The sequence below is a fragment of the Caloenas nicobarica genome, chromosome 2 (genome assembly GCF_036013445.1).
Source record: "Caloenas nicobarica isolate bCalNic1 chromosome 2, bCalNic1.hap1, whole genome shotgun sequence".
Lineage (NCBI taxonomy): Eukaryota > Metazoa > Chordata > Aves > Columbiformes > Columbidae > Caloenas > Caloenas nicobarica.
The window spans coordinates 5,053,216-5,073,088 of NC_088246.1; the positions used below are offsets into that span (position 1 = coordinate 5,053,216).

A 19,873-nucleotide genomic window follows, 5' to 3' on the forward strand; every position below is an offset into this window, starting at 1 on the left:
ACCCACTCTTGCCCACTGGCTAGGTGATTTGGTGGTAGCCCACTCCCTCACACATTTGCTGGAGGCTCTTAGAATGGAAGAAAAAATATACAAAGGTATAACTGCCATCCAGAGGGACCAATACACAAACAAGGTGGTCCGGCACAGTGGAGAGGCTCCCATGACGATTTAAGCTGATCTAAGCTGGGACCACTCTGGTGCAGCCCCTCCTTACATTTCTTTCCCACTTGAAGTGAAAAACTAATTTTTGCTGGGAATGTTTTCATATGGATCAATTCTCTTAACCATCTTAATACATTACTGCAGGAGTGCTGGGGCCAGCACAGGCAAGGGAAGGGAAAGTGTGGCTGAAGTTGAGAAGGACAGCAGACCATGATAGCAGACCATCTCTGAATGAAGTGGATTTACACTTCTGCGAAGCCACCCTCTTAAAAATGAGTAAGAGGGACTGTACGTAGCAGTCGGGGCTGAGTTAGAGATTGGGGAACAGAGCTGGGTGAAGGCTTGAAATTTTTGGTGTGTTTTAGCTGGCATGAGAACTTGAACTGATAGTTTGCTGTACCAGCTCTGGAAAATGCTGCTGTATTTTAATGACACTCTATGTGTTTGTCTGCATGACCTGAACAATTGCTATCTCTGCACAAGCAAATACAGAGGCATTCTATTTGAAGAGGCTGGAGGAGTATTGTGACTAGAGGACAAGATTATTTCCTTTGTTTTTGCTTTGAAAAACTTTGCAGCTATGGTGATAGCTTGAAACTTCTTAACTAGCACGTTCCTTAAACAGATGAAAGTGCAGATGTTCCCCCACCCTTGTTTGCAAAAGCTTAAAATCTCATTTATTAGATCTTTAAAGATTTGCAGCAAGCTTTACAAATATTAATATTTGTGAATATTTTTGAAATCTCTACATAATGCTCAGTGTTACATATGAATATTTGGGTTGTTTGGTGATCTCAAAAAAAAAAAAAAAAAAAAAAAGACAAAAATCCCCATGGATTTTCCTAATCCTCCGTTTTGATTAAAGGTGAGATGCAAGCACACACATGGGTCTATTGTTATTTCTTGACTGATCCTAGCAGGTACTACGCATCGGCCAGGAGGTACCCCCTGTGTTTCATGTTTATTTTTAATGCACGAAACATGTTACTTTCAGACTTGGCCACTCACAGCCAGAGTGCTAAAGAATTACATGGTTTGACCTCAAATGCGGTGGCTGATACATGGGACAGGAACAGGAGTTTTCAAGATCAGCCCTCAATCCAGTGCTACATGCTTTATGCCAGAGTGTTGGTGATGTAGCAAAGGAAATTTCAGGGTTTTTTTTCAGCTGTGGGTCATCCTTAAAGGCATAAGCTCCTGTAGCAAACATTCACTGATGGGTTACATTAGCACATTATTGCTTTACGTGAGGCCGAAACCCATGGCAGCAGCTGATAAAACTGTGCTCTGGAACTGCTTTGCTCCCAGATTCCCACTTTGGCTGGGATCCAATTGCCTCCATGTAGTTATGCAGTGTAGTTTAAAATGCCTCAGTGTGTTTCTATGCACCTGGAATTCCTTCTGGAATACCTGTGTCCTTCAGCAGGAATAACTGGAGGTCACTCACCAGGAGTGACAAGGAAGCACAGAGTCTCCTGAGTACACCTGAAGGGACATGAGATGCCTGTGCTTGTATAAATGTGTGTAAAGGTTTCAGATATCGGTTCAGATGTTGGGTAGATACACTAATGTTGGTGTCCTAATATCAGACTTCATCCCGTCTTCGGAATGATCAGTTAGCTCCTTCTCCAGGCACAGCAATTAGATACTGGCTGTTTGATGGCATAATATGTGACAAATGGAAAGCTTCTACTCAGCCGACAAGCTCCTGTTGTCAAAGGGACCTTTGCTGCATCTGGCACAAGTCTGTGCTCATCTTAGAAGACAAATAAAGAGTTGCTGGCAGCAAAAAATATGTCTTAGCCTCCAAAAAAGAGCTATAAATTAGGAACTTTGGTCTTGTGTATGTTGCCTTTGACAGCTGGATATAAATTTGGCTCTACTAATGTTTTGAGGTGGTTCGAAGCTGTGTAGCTGAGTTAAAACCATGCTGGGCTTAAGTTAGTGTATCCTGCTTAGGAGCACGGTCACATTAGCCACAGCTACCCAGCTTCCAGCTGGCTCAGAACAGGAAAGCAGTGAACTCAGAAGCATCTTGGATGACAAAGATACTTCCCAGTTGCTTCTGGAAGTCTTTGGAGAGGAGATATGGTGCTTTTAAACCAGACTGGTGATGAGATCATCCTGGCAACAGGGAGAAATCTAAAGTGACTGAATGGGGAAGGGAGAGCAGAGCCTTGCAGGAAGATCTGTGCTGTAAAGACTGTCAGGACCTGTCAAGAAGTTCTGTTAGGTGGAGAAAGATCCTTGTCATATAGAGAGCTAAGAGTGCTGCCATTAGGTGGTTGATTGTTCAAATCATTAGCTGATTTGGTTTAGAATCATAGAATTGTTTGGGTTGGAAGGGACCTCCAAAGCTCCCCCAGTGCTACCCCTGCCATGAGCAGGGACATCTGCACCAGCTCAGGTTGCTCAGAGCCCCGTCCAGCCTGGCCTGGGATGTCTCCAGGGATGGTTCATCCACCACCTCTCTGGGCAACCTGGGCCGGGCTCTCACCACCCTCAGTGTCAAAAATTTCTTCCTCATGTCCAGCCTGAATCTCTCCTCCTTTAGTTTAAAACTATCACCCCTTGTCCCAACACAACAGGTCCCACTAAAAAGTCTGACCCCATCTCTCATAGCCCCCTTTTAAGTATGGAAAGGCCACAGCAAGGTCTCCCCAGAGCCTTCTCTTCTCCAGGCTGCACAATCCCAACTCTCTCAGCATGTAGTTGTAGGAGGAAGGGCAGGTTAGCCGTTCCATTCCACCTAGAGCAAAGGAAAAAGTCCTCTGGACAGAATCTTTCATTAGCCTGCAGGGAGCCCAATGTGGTTTAGATTTCCAAAGCTGGTGCAGGTAAAGACATGAGGTGGTGTTTCCTCAGTTTACCTGGGAGGAGCTGGCTGGTAGATAACTCTGCACTGTTGGATTGATGTGATTGATGTGATGTGATGTGATTGTCATGCATGAGGTACAGCAAGGAAGAGGACTCCAGTGATGTGACCAGCTGTGGTCCAGACAGCAAGGCTAACCAAATGTCCAACCATCTCATTTCTGTGGCCTTTCTGATGTAACAACCCTCCTCCTAAGCCTGAATAGGATTTAAATCTACACTATAGTGGAGTGAAACATCTTCCTAGAAGCAGAGGAATGTTGGGTACCAGTAGAAGGTTGTTCCCATTTTAAATGTATCTGTTTTCAAGAGGGTGAGACAGAAAAGAGTTATGCAAGTATTTTACACGAACTGAGCTTTGGCCAACACATGACTGATTCTGGGCACATGTTCTTCATATCTGAAGGTGTTCTCTCCAATTCTACCAGAGATGCAGATTGCATGTAGGCTGGTGGAAAGTGATCTTGCCACCTTGTCAGCTTAGTTTTCATAGACACTGAGGCAGTTGTTATTTCTATGGTATTTGAATTTGCCTTCAGGAAACCTTGTTAGTGTCAGTAAGAGAAAAAAAAAAAAAAAGTCGTGTCTGTTTTTCATTCAGCATCAGTGTGTCAAATAAGAGCTTAATTATTTTTTTTTCCCATTAATTTTCTCATGTTTTGAACCATACCCTCTTAAAACTTGAGTGAAGTCGAAATAGATGTTAGGAGCCAAAGGAGGGAACTGAAGGATCAGATTCAAAGAGCAGGATCCTTGGCCTGGGAGAAACATTGTCATCTTCTAGAAGATTTCTAGCACTACATCAGCAATTCTGGACAACGCTTTTAGTCATATGGTTTAGTTTTAAAGAGTCCTGCGAGAAGCAAGGCGTTGGACTTTATGATCCTTATGGGTCCCTTCCAACTTGAGATATTCAATGATTCTATAATTCTGGGAACTAAGTAGGAAAGTAAATAAGCTACGCAGTTTGCCAGGGCACTAGCTGGACAGTACAACATTGCATTTCAGGTAGGCACATCAGTTCAAGTGAGTTTTCCTCCCCTTTAGGTGTCCCTGTGACTTGAGGATAAATAAAACTCAGTGTGGAATTCAGATCTTGTAGTGTCTTGTTTTGTTTTGTGTTTTTTCTCCTCAAGGCTATTCGGAAAATGGGCCCATGTATGGGGAAGTTTATTTTAGCAGATTTTATAATAGACTTAAAAATACCTTACATGGTTGAGTTCTGTCCAGAAACGGCACATTATTCCCTGTGCTGAAGATATAGACAGATTTCATCATGAAAATTATTCCAGGAGGGCACGCTCGCTCTCTGGCAGAGCGCTGGGAGATGCTATCTTCAAAAACAACGGAACAGATTCCCTACAGCTGCTGGTTGTAGTTTCATCCAAACATTCATTCACTAACAAATTCTTTTGGCTATAATAAAATGTTTAGGGAAATTGTTAGGGAAAAAAAATAAACAAAGCATATTCAACCAAAATTAGAAAACTGGTGCCATTGGTAGGATTTTACTTTTATATTTCTATCACAAGGCAGAAAATTTAGGTGGTTAGTTTTCAGAGGTCTCATTCTTCTGAAGGAGGACAACATCCCAAAGTTGGGAAAGATCTGCTTAACCTGAGAAGAAACAAATGCTAAAACTAATAAATAATGGGTCTTTTAAGGTATTTATTCTTTTAGTAGCAAACACCTTTCAGCTTTTAACCAGCTTCAGTATTTATCTGAATAGTGTTTTTCTACCAGTTCCTATCCATCAGGTTAAGAGAGGAGAAATTTCTATTTTTTTGAAGCCAGCAGTAGCCCACCAATAAAGAAAGTTCCAGTTACGTCAAGGTAAAATTTTGGTCACATCACTAAATTCACTGATTTAGGTGGGAGCACTTTTGTACTTATTTTTTTTGTTTGCTGGGTCAAGAACCTACCAATAATCTCCTCAGCATCCCGGGAAATAGACACTGATACATTAAGTGTCGCCACATACTTGGGTTGCTGCTAAAAACAACAGGTTTTGTGGTTTGTCAGGCTCTCTCAAAAGCAAAAGGATGCCACCAGATTCCACCTCTTTCAGTCTGCATTGGTTCTGCCCTCAATTTGAAAGATAAGGATCATAGCTCGCAAGGAATGTGCCTCAGAGAAAAATCTCACTCTGTGGAAAGGGCTTATTTTTTATTCTTACTGACAACTGATTCATTTTTGTGTGAAAACCAAACCGTTTGAGTTGGAAAGTGGCATAACTTAGCTCTTTCAGACCATGCAGTTTCCTTACACAATAATGTTTTATAACTTTTAAAACTGTAAAATAATGTGTCTTTGGTAGCTTTGTCAGCCTAAAACAACAAAGTTTTAAAATAGCGTAATAATAATAATAAAAAAAGTCCTGAGGAAATTGCAGGGGAAAAAAAATAAAAAGGGAGAAAAAATAACTTTTTTGCTGACATTTGTAACAAACTGTGGACAAATCAATCCCAAACTGAAATTAAACCAAGCCTGTACTCCTGTGCCTGGGCAGCATGTTTGGCTTATACATAGGCATCAGCTCTGTGGCTATGATATCATTTTAAAGTTGAGAAAAGTAATTACTGTTTCCTAAACTGATTTACTGTTCCATAATGTCAGTGCTTAGAGAGTCATGCTGATTTAATCATGTTATCTCTTTACCTCCAGAGGAAGTACGCACTCCATTACAAGACTGCTCTCATCATAAACTACCTGGGGCACTGTATATCAGTAGGGGCCCTTATAGTTGCCTTTATGCTTTTCTTGTGCTTGAGGTGAGTAATCTGTTTGCATGCTTAGAACTTGGTTGGATGTACAACACTTACCAGCTTACTCAGGCCTCCTAATTACACTGTCCAGGTTGTGTATGGTGCTGAAAAATGGTTGTGGCTTTTACATTCCCAAGCATGTACATGGTTTCTTTGACTGATGTATTGGGTGAGTTGTAATAGCGGCTGCTGTGCATAGGATCGAAAGCCTTTTTATATGCAGGAAGAGAACTGTGCGTGATTTATTGATGCAGCAAAAAATTCAGTGAGCACAGAGTGCTTCATAAAGGGAAACCGGGATTTAAGTGTGTCATGTTGCAAGTTTTGGGGGCAGATTTTCTTTTTTTATAAGGCAGCACTTGATAACCTAAGGCATTTTACATTCCCTGACAGATAATGCCCAGATCTAGACCAAAGGAGATAGAATGAAATATTTCAATTTTTCTTTGGGTTAATTTCAATTCTCCTTCTGTTAAAGAACTTAGAAGTCTTCTTAAATAACAAGAGAAACATCTCTTGAGTAGCTTTTTCCCCACCAGTGTTCACGAAATCATGAATACAAATCAATGAAACTGTATTGAAACATTTCCCTGGTTCAGAAGTACAGAAGGGAGTTTGTCGGGTCAAATGGACATGTCAGTGGAAGAAAGTCTGTGAAGAAGAGTTAGGGCTACAGGGAGAAAAGACAGGAGAGAAGGAAACTTAGTGGGAAGTAACAGATAGATGTGTATCAGTCATCATAATTATTGTATGTATTCATCCTGAGTCACAGGAATATATTTTAATAAGAGTCGCCCGGTTGGATATTTCTGTATTATTTGTTGGATTACCTGACTGGTACTTCTGTACTATTTGTGCTGTATTGTCTAGGCGCATTCCACCTGAACTTAGAAATAAGAGCACTAAGTGCTATGCAATGATAACCCTTAAGAAAAATCTTATACTGGTAGCAGAGGAGAAACAGGTGGAGGAACCTCCCCCAGGATTACAACATGATGATAGACAGTGACCTAAGTGAAAGAACTACTGCTGTCCTAGAGTGGAGCATCCCTACAAAGTCTTATGCTAAGTCTTCCTCTTGAGCATTTATATCAAGAGGGTCTTTCTTATTAACAACAGGAGTCTTCTTGTCAACCCAGCACCTACAAACAGAATAATCTCTGCTAACGGGAAGGAAAAAAAGCTTAAAACATTCAACAGGAATATTTATGGTGCATCAGTTTAAACTTCCATTTTATCCTTTTTACTGTCCATGTGATGTTAATTCCCATAGTGCTTGGAGATCTGAATTAATCTATACTGAATAAAGAATGCAAATTTTTCATTGTAACTATATTACCTGCTTTTATGCTGAATCTTTTATAAATGCTTGAGTAAATAATGCATAAACAGTTAGACAATATGGTATAAATGTATCCAGCTTCTAACATACAAGCGGCCTAGTTGATCTCTTTTAAATTATTCTTCAGGTATTTAAACTTTGACTTTAAGTTTTATATTTTGTAATCATCTTCAGCATTAAAGTGACTGCAGCAATTAAGTACTTCCCAGTATACGTTGTGAATTAAGGTAGTCCATCTTTTTAAATTCCCACTGTATCAAGCAAAAAAAATCTAGTGTCCAGCAAGCATTAACCAGCATGAACTACCTCAGTGCCTGTAGAGTTACTCTTGTTTTCAAAAGTTCTAAAGATGCTTTTGTGAAGGCAGTCCAGAGTCATGTTGCATTACAGATTTCCCCTACCCAAATTCTAGGTTTTGCACATCTTCATCACACCTCTTCAAAGTGTCCCAAGAGCAAATCAGTTTTGATAATTCAGTCCTCTTATTTGGGTCTCTTTTTCCTCTTGCAATTTGGATGGAAGAAGGCACCTGCTAATTGGGTAAAACAAGAAAATTCAGGTAATGCCTGGATAAAAAAACAAAAGAACCTGAAGGCTAGATCTGATTGTCCCACATCTTGGCCCAAAGTAGAAATCTATTGGTTCCTTATTCCTGCCCCACTCCATCCATTTACCTCAATCTTTGAGTGTCTGCTGAGGTTGAAGCCAGAGGAGACATCCAGGAAGGCTCAAGTTCTACATCTGCTCCATATTTTTCTGCTTCTCACACATCACTTGCTTGATTTTCCTTTGTTCTGTCAGTGCAGCTGGAGTCTCAAAGGCAGTTCTGTCTGAAGGGACTGGAGCACAGCTGCTGTATTGGAACGTAACTGCTAGGAAGGGTTTGGGGTCTCCACACTGGAGTTTTTAAGACCAGGTTAAATATCTAGTTGACATGGCAAAGAGTGTTGCTTTGGTGATCAACTAGTGAGATGGGTGTTTTGGTTTTGGAAACGAGCTTCACCATTACTGTTACCCCAGCCCACGTAGCTGGTGCATTGATGGGAAGCTTAGTCCTCAGTTGTGCTGAAGTGGGAAGGGGAAAGAACTGGATCTAGTCCCTGTTCTTCCAAATCTATCCTATGCCATCTTGACCCCAGTTTCTGTCTTCCTCAGTTCCCTATGCAACCCTCTGTCCTCCATTCACAACCCACCCTCCACACCAGTAGAAACGTTCTACTGTCCTAAACTGTAGGCAACTATACATCAAAAGAAATTATGAGGATTGGAAACCTCAGGTGTAGCAGCAAGTAATGAAATCATCTGTCATCTGTGTTTGTGCTGCCAGGAGAGACCCCAACACAACTGAGATGGGAGGAGAACTCAGCCAGGAACCCCCTTTGACTGCAAAGACCTATTCCAGCCTTACTTTCTTCAGTTCTGTCATTCTTTGTTGGCTGCGCAATGAAAAATAAGCCAGTAAACATTTCATTTAGCACCCAAATATTAAGAAGTGAAGCCCAACTTATGGGAGAGGACTTGATTTTTGTTGACATGCTGATTGAATGGAAATGAGTCATTGACATCGTTCCTAAAGATCTAAGTCAAGGATGGTTCCTCAAGGTCCAAATGTAGGTGATCTTAATAAAAAACAAACAAACAAACAAACAAACCCCAGACAAACAAACAGAATATGCTGAGAAGAAAAAATCAAGCATTTGTAAATGAACCAAATGTCCTGTAGAGCTGCATTGACCTCCAACTCAAGATCTGGAGAGATTTGCTCAGGGCACTTCACAGGGCATTGTTAAATGTATCTGCACTGCTGTGAATCTCATAGTCTGTATGTTATCATTAATAGTAAAAGTTTGATCGGTCCTTCAGGTGCACACAGGCAGCTCCTGCTGACACGGCTCTCATCATCCCACATAATCACATTCTCACTCTAGTAAAGCAGAAATTTTCCATAGGAGGAATCCTGGTACCAGTAATACCAATCAAGCTGAAGAAAAAAAAATAACAGGCAAAAGGATTAAAACACTTATTTTGTTCTTTTGAGTAACACTTTTCCTTTACTGTTGCAGAAACCAAAATTGTTTTGTCTTGTTTTTTTCCTTATTAGTGTGCTGTTATACCAGCCTCTGAGGTGGAATAAGAGTCCCTTGTAAAACTCCTGACTTGTTATTAAAAAATGTGCTGGCAATGGCCAGCAGTGATCTGACTGAGTTCCATCAGAAGATGTTTTATTTGTGCAGTAGTGACCAAAGAAGAAGTACGGGAAGACAAGTATTTGTTCTGGGAAATGTCGACGTCCCTGCTGAGTTTTGAATCCAATAAAGAAGGATGGTGCTGAAAGGAAGACAGGCTGGAGATTACAAAGGACATATCCTTCTGCACAGGTTGCTGGATAAAGGCAGCTCTAAAAAAAGCCAAACCCACAAACACTGAAATAACATCTTTTGTCACCGTATGGTGGTAATGAAAGCAAACTGATGATTTGAGGGAAACTTTGCTTCCCTGTTGCCCATAAAGATAATTCTTTCTATTTCCCCTTTAAAATATCTGATTTTTTTTTCTTATAGGTCTGAGGCAGTGCCCCCTTTCTTTCTCATGATTACAGCCAGATATCCTAAATCTCACATATTTTTTCTCCCAAAAGGCTGAAACATTTTTTTCCTTGAAACAACATGGTCACCTTTTTTTTCTTTTTTCTTTTTTTTTTTTCTTTTTTCCCTTAACCCTCTCCAAGGGTTTAGGTGAGGAAGAGCTACATTGCTTCATCCTCCCCTGTTCCAAGCTCCTTTAAACTGCCTCTTGATCTTCAGTCTGGCGTGCAGTTGATGAGACTGCTGCTGCATGCTTCTGTTAGTAAGAATGGAAGAGTTTGATTAAATGATTTGTACAAACCCATCAAAAGAAATGTAGAGCATCCATACAGAGGAGGTTTCATAAAGCAGGGTTATCTGACACCTATCAGAGCCAGAGACTGAGGGTATATGAAGTGGATGGGTGATCTGCACAATTAGTACTGGTTTACACTTAAAAGTAAAGTGGTATCTGATGTGATTAGTGCAGAGTAGACTCCGGATCTAAGGCACGCCCCTCACATACACACCTTTCTCTTGTGGAGCAAGGAGAAAAAGAGCAAGTCCCAGAACAGGGCATCAACTAAATGAATTCATGGGTTCACGTTACTATTCCATTTTCCCCTTCATCTCCCAGCTTTCTACCTGGCCTTTTTAAGTCTTTTCCATCTGCCGCTTAGAACAGCAGAACTTTAAATAAAGTTTCAGGCACATGGCATTTTTTAAACTTCATCATAAATACCAGTCATTGCAGAGCATGTGCTCAGTGGATGTAGTGGCCGTTGGCTTGGAGACAGCACTGTCCCACCTTGTAACAGTCCATGACAAAGTTCTCAAAGCAAGGCAGGAATGAAAACAACGGAGCTGTGTAAATAAGCACACATGCAATGAGATGGTCATCTTGGAATACAAAACATCTGAAGTACATGTACTGCTTGAAACTATCTGAAGTGTCTTGTCTCACAAACTCAGGTAAAGAACAGAAACAGATTTCCTATTGACTAACCTTAAGCCAGTGTCTTTGCATCCCACCGCCTTTACTCACCCACCTTCTCATCTCATATCTGTATCACTTGTTTTTCAAACTCTTTGTATAGAGCCTACCTAGCACAAAAACCACAGAGGAGAGCAGAGCCCTCATGAAGTCCTAGAATAATACCAGTAATTAAAAGTATGACCAGAGAGCTATATTCTTAAAATGTGGAAGGTTTCATAAGATGCCTCTGCAACAGTGGTATTGTAGCCTAGCAATACAAAGGCTGGCAAGAAGTATTATTACTGCCTGTAAATACATCATTGGTGGATAAACATTAGAAACTGAAGAGCCACTTACAGTCAAGGACAATGTCAGTGCAAGAAGAAATGGGTATAGACACTCTATAGATAGACTTGTGAGTGGATATTAGAGGATGATTTCCAACCTACAGAGCAGAAGGGTTCCAGGAGCAATGGAAGGGAGGAAAAATTTAACTTGGAGTTATAAACCAAAGTTTCAGGAAGGACTCTTACTCAACGACTTCTCCACCTGGAGTTTGGAGGATCAGGTGGCCACTTCCTGTCCTGTGCTGGAAATATGTTCCTAGTGACATATTTCTGTCATTGCCAAGATTCTAGCAATGAGACAGTGTTTTTGGAGATGGACACTAACTTGATTAAAATCTGGTAAAATAACAAGATTAGATCTTTGTTGACCGACTTGCTAAAACTTGTCTGTGCTCTGTTCTCCTTTTGATGATGTTGGAATCATTTTGGGAACAGTGGAGCAAGCCTTGTGACTTTTCCAAGGCTTCAGATGAAGGAAGAAAGTAAAGGTTAGTCTTTACAGCTTAGATATGAATCATGCTCAGGAGTGCAATTTACTTCAAAAAATAACAAGTCCTGATTCACCTCTGGGAAGGAGAATTAAAGAAGATATTTGCAAGCCTAGATGTTTAGAGTCACCCACTATAAATGCACCTGCAGGTGTTCAAGTACTAAATGGTTCAGTTTGTGTTTTCATCCAAGGACCTGGATGTCTCCATCCATTGCTAACTCCGCTGTAGTTGTCCAGCACCTAACCACCTTCTCTTCTGTCTAATCTAAAAGATGAATGCTGCTGCTTCAAATTATTCTGTCAAGTAAAACACGAGAGAGGTTGAAAATCCCTGATTTGTGTCACCTCAAAATGGGGCACGTACACTCCTGCTGCCGGGTGGACTCCCTGTGTGTGCTATGGAAGCAGCAGCTTCCTTAGGGAGGTACCCGGATTGAACCGTCAGAAATATTTCCACACATGCAGTGAGCACCATGAGGCTAATGAATTTAGAACAAGCACAGGAATTAATATTTGGAAGGAGTGGGCTATGAATGATCCTATGTGGTCTTTCCTGAATTCCTGGCCAAATACTCAAAATTAATGAAATATTTCGTACCATGTTTTGGTGGAAATGAGGCCAAGGAGAGCGTGGTCAGCAGCATCAGTGCCTCAGACTTTCCTCGTTAGTTTATTCACACAGTATCTGCAAAGGTAGATAATTTAATAAACATTGCTAACTATATAATTATATTAAAAGCAACAAAAAAACATATACCCTCAATTCCCTAGCAGGCCATTTAATTTTTTTTTATTTTTTTTTTTTAACAATCCTACCAGAGGTTTTTGCATGAGGACATGTTGCGCACAAAGAGCAGCTCTAAGCCAGATCAACTGCTATCAACTCTCAGTGTTTGGCTTCTGAAATCTTCACTTGAATTTGTGCAATCCAGCTAGAATGGTCACTTCTAACAGAAAACATTCCCCCTTTCATGGTCTGGAGTAATAAGTATAGCCTGTGTGAACAGGACAATGACTTAGATAAATCCCAGAGAGCTGTAGTCACGTATTATGCCCCTGCTACTCTAAAAGTAGTTTGTTATGGGGTACTAAAACCTGAGCTGCAAGATAGCTTCTGCTAAAAAGACACTTTACAGGCCTGTTTCCTGTTTGTTTCAAAAATTACTGACATCCCACCTCCATTTAGCAAAGCAAATTAGAGCAGACCCCTAAATCTGTTTCAACCAGCTAAACCACAAGCATGTGCTGTACTAAATGAGGCCATCTGCATCGAACTTTGTCATTCCTCTGAAAATAAGTGAGAGATTTCCTCCACTGAAAGAGCTGATTGCATAGTCAAGATTGGAGCCATATTCTTAGATGAGAGTATCCCCTGACTGGATTTCAATTAGCCCGTATGTAACCTTGCAGTTCTCAGGGACTATATTTGGAGCACTGTGTCTGTCCAGTTCTGGGCTCCACAGTTTAAGAAGGACAAGGAATTACTGGAGGGAGTCCAGCACAGAGCTACAGAGATGATGAGGGGTCTGGAGCATCTTTCTTATGAGGAAAGACAGAGAGAGCTGGGGCTGTTCAGCCTGGAGAAGAGAAGCTGAGAGGGGATCTTATAAATGCTGATAAATATCTCAAGGGGATGGACCAGACTCTGTTCAGTGGTGCCCAATGACAGGATAAGGGTCAACGGGCACAGACTGAAACACAGGAGGTTCCATCTGAATATGAGGAGAAACTTCTTTCCTTTGAGGTGCCAGAGCCTGGACCAGGCTGCCCAGAGAGGTTGTGGAGTCTCCTTCTCTGGAGACATTCAAACCCACCTGGACACGATCCTGTGCGATCTGCTCTGGTGACCCTGCTTTGATCGGACTAGATGATTGCCAAAGGTCCCCTCCCACCCCAACCAGTCTGTGATTCTGTTTCTCTTTGTACACTGACTAGGAACAAAGCACAGGCTGATGCAGTGTCCTGTAGTTATCCATACCGTCCATGGGTAGTTTGCAGAGGGCCATTTTTGACACACCATGCTATGCAGCCAGACAATGCTGGGCACAAATATTGACAGTGAACACAGTTGGTCTGGTCCTGCCCTGGGGCTGTCCTACCTGCGGTCCTGTTCTGCACTGTGTTGGTTGCATCCTTCTAACCGTAGGAACATCAGTGCTTTAAGTCTGAATGCTTTGCGTCCCGTGATTAAAAATTGGCTTGAAGGCAGGAGAAAGAAGTTTTGGAAAAGGCTTAGTGGAGCGCAGATGGTTCCACAATGGGTTTATTTTTAGGGTCTATGCACATCCTAAACACTGTTGCTGCTTCTCCTCTTCACCTAAGCATTTCACCTCTGTCCTTATAATAAAGCTGTTATTCTCTTCCAGGCTTTTTTTCTTCCCCTTGCATTTCCTGTGGGAATATCTATATTCCCCCAGGCAACTGCCACCATGGACCTCATTTTCCCTGCCAACCTCTCCAGCTGCTTTTCCCATCTGTAAGCATTAGTACCAGAATATATGTAGAGACTGAACACGAGCACTCAGAGGAAACCATGAGGACCTCAGGGGAGTCCTCTGTGTGGATGAAAGCAAACAGGCCATGACAGACACAGAGCCTGGGAAATAACTCATTGTTAGGTATTTTTCCCACTCCATGCCATTTATGGCTTGTCCATGAGCTTTGCCTGCCCTAGAAAATACTACAGGGGAAAATATACTTTTTTAAGTATTGTCCATGATTCTCCTTCCTGCTGGTTCAACAGCGATGGAATGGGAAGGACTACAGCAAAGTGCTCTCAGATTTCTGCTGCCAACTGTTTTCAGACAGACTTTGGGACAGTAGTCTTAACTGAACTTCAGTATTAATAGAATACTACATGAATTAATAGAAGATTTCCATGCTTCTTTATTAAAGCTATCATTTGCAATTATTAATATTTCCATGCAGATGATTCAAGTAATTCAGCTTGCTTTCAGCCATGCTGGCATATTATTATGATTGCTAATGCTAATTGATTGTGTTATGCTTTGAATCAGAAAATAGTAGCTCTGCATATCCCAGAGGAAAAATATCACTGTATGGATAGAGGAAAAAAAAACAACAAACCAAATAAAACAAAACAAAGCAAAACAAAAAAATACTCATGAATCAACAGAAAGGCTACTTTGAGTTTTACCAGTGCTATTTTTTAAACTCTTACAGATCTACATTTCTGAGTCAGTGAAAGTAACAGAAAGACTTGATCAGATTTTCTGCCTTTTCAGATCTCAGCATTTCCCAAGTCAAAAGAATGGATTTTCTAACTCTCTGCTTTCTATATCCAACCATACAATTAAGGTCATTTGAGGGCAATAATTAGCAAAGTGTGCTTTCTCTATCAACAATCCGAAACTCTTTCTGCCCACCTCTGGCACAGGCTGCAGTCAACTGCTGGACAATTTTGCTATTTTTTTTCATTTGCTGCTATTGTTCCTGACATGGAAGCTCAGTTACAACACACGTCAAGCAGTTCAGGATGCCAGTGATAAGATATTGAGTCAAGGAATGGCATTTGGGCTTGAAACACAGCATGTTCTTAAATCAAATAAAGAGGTCATTATGTGTAATTTCCCACCATACACCTGGCTTTTGATTTATTAATTCGGAAGGCCAGAGAAGTATGTTTGCTTTCACCTTAATTACTTCTGTGTGTCTAGCTGCAGAGCTGCAGCTGATGCTTTTACAGGGCTCCCTGTGTGTATGGTGAGCAGGAGGTACGTGCTCCCAAATCATCTTGTCTGGTTTTGGCCAGCACAACCAGAGACACTCTGGGACTCATGACTCACTGGAACACACAAATTTTCCTGTATCATTGTCCCCAAATTCCTGTAGATATCAAACAAAGTACTTCATAATTTAGTACATTTTTTCCCTTCAAGTCAGAAACTACAAGTTCTTATTTTCTCCTCTTTTCAAGGAAATCCTTTTCCTTCTGCTCCTTCACTCAGTGTAACACGCACTACTTGCTTGTGCCTGTCTGACACCACTTGCTGTATTTCAAGGGGATATTTCAGGCCCCAAAGCTGCTGCCAGGCACAGGCAGAAGTGAAATTGCTGTGGGAACTGTGCTAGTTCAGGAGAACATGTTGGAGACATAGCACCAACCACTCCTCCCAGCTTGCTCCTGCAGCCCATGGGACCAGCGGTTTCCTGCTGTCCACTCCAGGCTCTTTCTATCACTCCTCCCTGCAATTCCCACAGGACAGGAGGGAATGTAGTTGCGAGGAAATGCCTCCTTATCCACCCCTTGGGAGGGGAAAGGCAAGTGGAGAATAGGAACCAACACAGACAAACCTATTTTTACCGCGAATAACATATTATGAGCTCTTCAGTCCAGCATGTTAGTAGTATAAGCCATGGCGTGACCCCAATGAGCATAAACCACAAAAGGAATTCGGTGACTCCTGTGAGGAGCTGAGGTCACCAACAGGGTGATTTAATGTGATAAAATGTGATCTCTGAATCAGGAATATCTTAAAACCTCTGACTGCCAGAAGCAAGGAGATAGGAACAAGGGACAACTGACAACCTATCTCCCCTGTTTCCCATACTGTCTTTTACTGATCATCACTGGGGACAAGGTCACAGCCTACATGGCTCATTGGTCTGACTGAACATGGAAGTTCTTATGTCTTCATGTTGTGGCCTCAATCTTTAAGTCTATTCTGACTGAATTGCTGCAATCTCTTTTCTTATTCCTTCCATATTTGGACCTACGCACAGGGAAGACCCAGCAGGAGAGTCAAACCAGGGCCTTGACCAGCACTTTTTATCTGAAAAGGATCAGGGCAGGAAGCAAATACAGGAAAAGGTTCTTTAATGGAAGTTGGTAGCCTCAGTCCATGGCATCTTGTGATGTGCCAGACTCTTTGCCCTCCTAAGAAGGTAGCTCTCTGCTGTCTGTGCTTTCATTTTCCTGATGTTGTCACTGCCACAGTCCCCAAATTGTGATATCTCCCTACAGAGGTTAGAATAATGCCAAATTTCTTAGCTTCTGAGTTGTGAGGGAGTTCATTCATGCCAATCACTGTGCCTCTAGGGAAGCTCAATTCACTAACTTATAATACAGCTCAATGTGCTTCAAATTTCACCTCCTCTCATTTACAATGTGATGTGAATTCCTTTTCAGTGCTGCCTGTAAGGGCAGTTACTGCTGTTTCTGGAGCACAGACTTCCTTCCTTTTTCACTCCACGGAGTGAAGGCAATAATTAATCAAGGAGAAAATAACTGTGTCACAGAAGACTGTTCTAACTCTAAGTTTAACTGGCTTTCAAAAAGGGACAGGTCATTTATACAAGTAACAGGATTACTTCAGTTTAAATTAAGGCTTATAAATTTAAGCTAGAATCCATCTATCAAAAGCCGGGAAAAGACCTGTGGAGGACAAATTACCCCTATGGGTATTATGAGTTTCCTCCTCAGTCTTTGAGATGAGCGAATACGACAAGGTCAGCTTTGTGCCTTTGCCAAACACTAGCTGCACTGCAGGTCTCCTATTAGTCATTAGCTTTGTTGCCCAATCTGGACCATGTCCTTCATTCACTGTCCGCCTCAGACTCCAATCTGGCTACACAGATGAACTTTACACACAGAGTAAGCTCCTGAGCCCAACAGAACAATCCCATGTGAATAGTGCCTGTAACGAATCATAGAATCATAGAATCTTTTCAGTTGGAAGAGACCCTGCGGATCATCGAGTCCAACCATAACCTAACCTAACTCTAGCACTAAACCATGTCCCCAGGAACCTCGTCTAAATGCCTTTTAAACCCCTCCAGGGATGGTGACTCCACCACTGCCCTGGGCAGCCTGTTCCAATGCCTGACAGCCCTTTCTGTGAAGAATTTTTTCCCAATATCCAATCCTAACCTCCCCTGGAGCAACTTGAGGCCATTTCATCTTGTCCTGTCACTTGTTACCTGGGAGAAGAGACCAACACCCTCCATGCTACAACGTCATTTCAGGTAGTTGTAGAGAGTAAGAAGGTCTCCCCTCAGCTCCTGTTCTCCAGGCTGAACCCCCCAGGTCCCTCAGCTGCTCCTCATCAGACTCGCGCTCCAGGCCCTTGTCTCAGTCAGTATCCCTCTAGATGCTTTACCCATTGTAAATAACAATAACAACATTCACCAGCGGTGCCTGTAAATGAGAGCAGCTTTCTCGGGTGGCTGGCAAGAGCTCTTTCCCTTTTGACATCAATGGACTTAGCTGCAGTCCCTCCACTGCTGTGCCCTCAAGCCTCCATACACTATATTAACCCTCCTGTTTCTCCTTCCCCGGTACAAACCTGGCACAGTGATTTCTCAAGCTTTTCCTGCCCTCGGCTATGAATTGCTTTAATGCAATTCGTACTGTGATTTCTGTGCTAGTTGTAGTTAGGAGACAGATACAAAGCATCCATGTGCTCTGGGCTCTCTACAAACAAAAACAAACTTTGAGCCCCTACTTGGTACTCCTATTAAAATAAAAATATAGGAAAGGAAAAAAAAATAAAAAGGGAAAAGGTTACAACCATTCTGCGCCTGGAGTCATTGAGATATTCTGCAGAACTTTCAGACCTGTGTTTCTCAGCCTGACTGTACCAGTGGTTCCATTAAAACCCTAATTAACACCAGCAGAATAATGACCCAGACATCGCAAATGCAAATCCAGCCCCTCACGTGTTTGTGCTGCTTTGCCAAGGCAGCAGCATGGTGGGGAATGTGACTGGGGAGAGACTGCAGCTAGAAGAGCAAAATGCTTGCTCTACAGCATCTTCTTCATTGCTCTGTTAGCCCCAAAAATATGAAGGTTTTTGGCAGGTGAAAGCATCTACTTAACATCCATGCCACACATGAAGTGTCTGAGGAAGAAAATGAGGCTGTGGTACCAGGTTGCTGATATTCAACGTATGGCTTTTGCTACAGGTAGTGGGACTTGGGAACCAACTATCCCTGTTGCATAACCAAAGCGTTATTTGACAAGGCTTCAGGCCTCATTTTGGTAAATTCCAGCTGTTGGTTATATTTATACTTTACTTAATTTTATACCAGGAACACATCTTCCCTGTGCCTCTGTGGCTTTTTGTAAAGAAGGAGGGTTTTGATCATAATTACCTGTAAATCTTGGGAGTTCTCGACACAGATCAGACTCTCTTGCTCTGGATCCTTAACACAGATTACTAAAAGTTCGTCTCTGTCCCAAGCATCTTGGAATCCAAACAAAATCCAATGGCTGGATGCAGACAGATGGGCAAAGAAGACAAAACAACATGAACCAAGAAGTAGTGAGGAAAGCAAAGATCATGCAGCCAGTAGATGCTGAGGTCGTCTTTATGTTCCAAGACACAGAAGAGAATGTGATTTTGACGACTAAGATCCTACTGAGAGGGAAAGCTCTCGTTAGGAACTATTTGTTCGATCCCACTTGTCTCTGCGGCCAGTCCAATGTCCTGCTGTAAATCTTGCGGGAATAAGGTTTCTTCCACCAGATTTAGTGGTGTTCCAGAATACGGGATGATTAAACTACACCTAAATGGAGGCATGTAACAAGGATTATTTTTTTTTCCACTCCCTTATCTTCTCTTTGTCAAGAATTACATACAGGTGTCAAATGTGCTGGATCTGTTTTGTTGTTAGAGCTCTCAAAAGCAATTAATTTCATGCCAGTAGCTCTACAGTTTGACCTGAATTTCCTCAGTTTCTAGTCCCCTGCCTCCCTCTCCCCCTAGAAGCAGCATTTCAAACTCCCTCCTTAATCTGCTAATCCTTAACCTGAAGGGAGTTAATATAATACTGAGATGAACAGCAGCTCAGGACATTTCTGTGCAGAATGATAAACAAAGAACAGACCCTAATAACAAGTTTCGAAGTCTGTCCAGAGACAGATGGGTTCTTGGGGTTCAGCATGAAAGGCAGTAGGTGTTGGTTGGGTAGTTTCTTTGAAAGCCTAACGTGAACCTTTGCCTTTGTTAGAAGTGAAATTTTTGAAGTGAGATGTGCCTCTGATGTGTTCCCTGGTAGCAGAGGTTACACTGAGAGCAACGCTTTGGGGTTTTGTAGCCTAAATCAAAGTAAACGGATCTGAGCAGCTGGAGATTTGTTTTCCAAATTGACTCCAGTCGTGAGTCACTGATGCTCTCAAAACCAAATACCAATTTCATACCTGGAGCCTGAGTTGTTAAACTCAGAAGCTATTTTAACATTGACTTAGTAGGGTTGTACCTCTGAGCATTTTTCTGTAAATTGGAGTATCCAGTATGTAGGAGGACTTTGGATTTTTTTTTTCTGGATTTCTGCGAAATGTCTGAGAGATTTGTGAGGCTGAAGGACATAACAGAATTGCTTCTGGCCCTAA

At 41.8% G+C, this 19,873-nt stretch overlaps 1 protein-coding gene across 4 annotated transcripts in view; it reads left to right on the top strand.

Moving 5' to 3' along the window:
* CRHR2 (corticotropin releasing hormone receptor 2) overlaps positions 1-19,873 on the top strand; it is a 157,594-nt gene that overhangs the window by 82,981 nt on the left and 54,740 nt on the right. For all 4 annotated transcript variants that reach the window (XM_065628081.1, XM_065628082.1, XM_065628079.1 and 1 more), the window contains exon 5: positions 5,701-5,807. In XM_065628081.1, the coding sequence (XP_065484153.1) occupies positions 5,701-5,807 (107 nt within the window). The remainder of the gene's footprint in view (positions 1-5,700; positions 5,808-19,873) is intronic.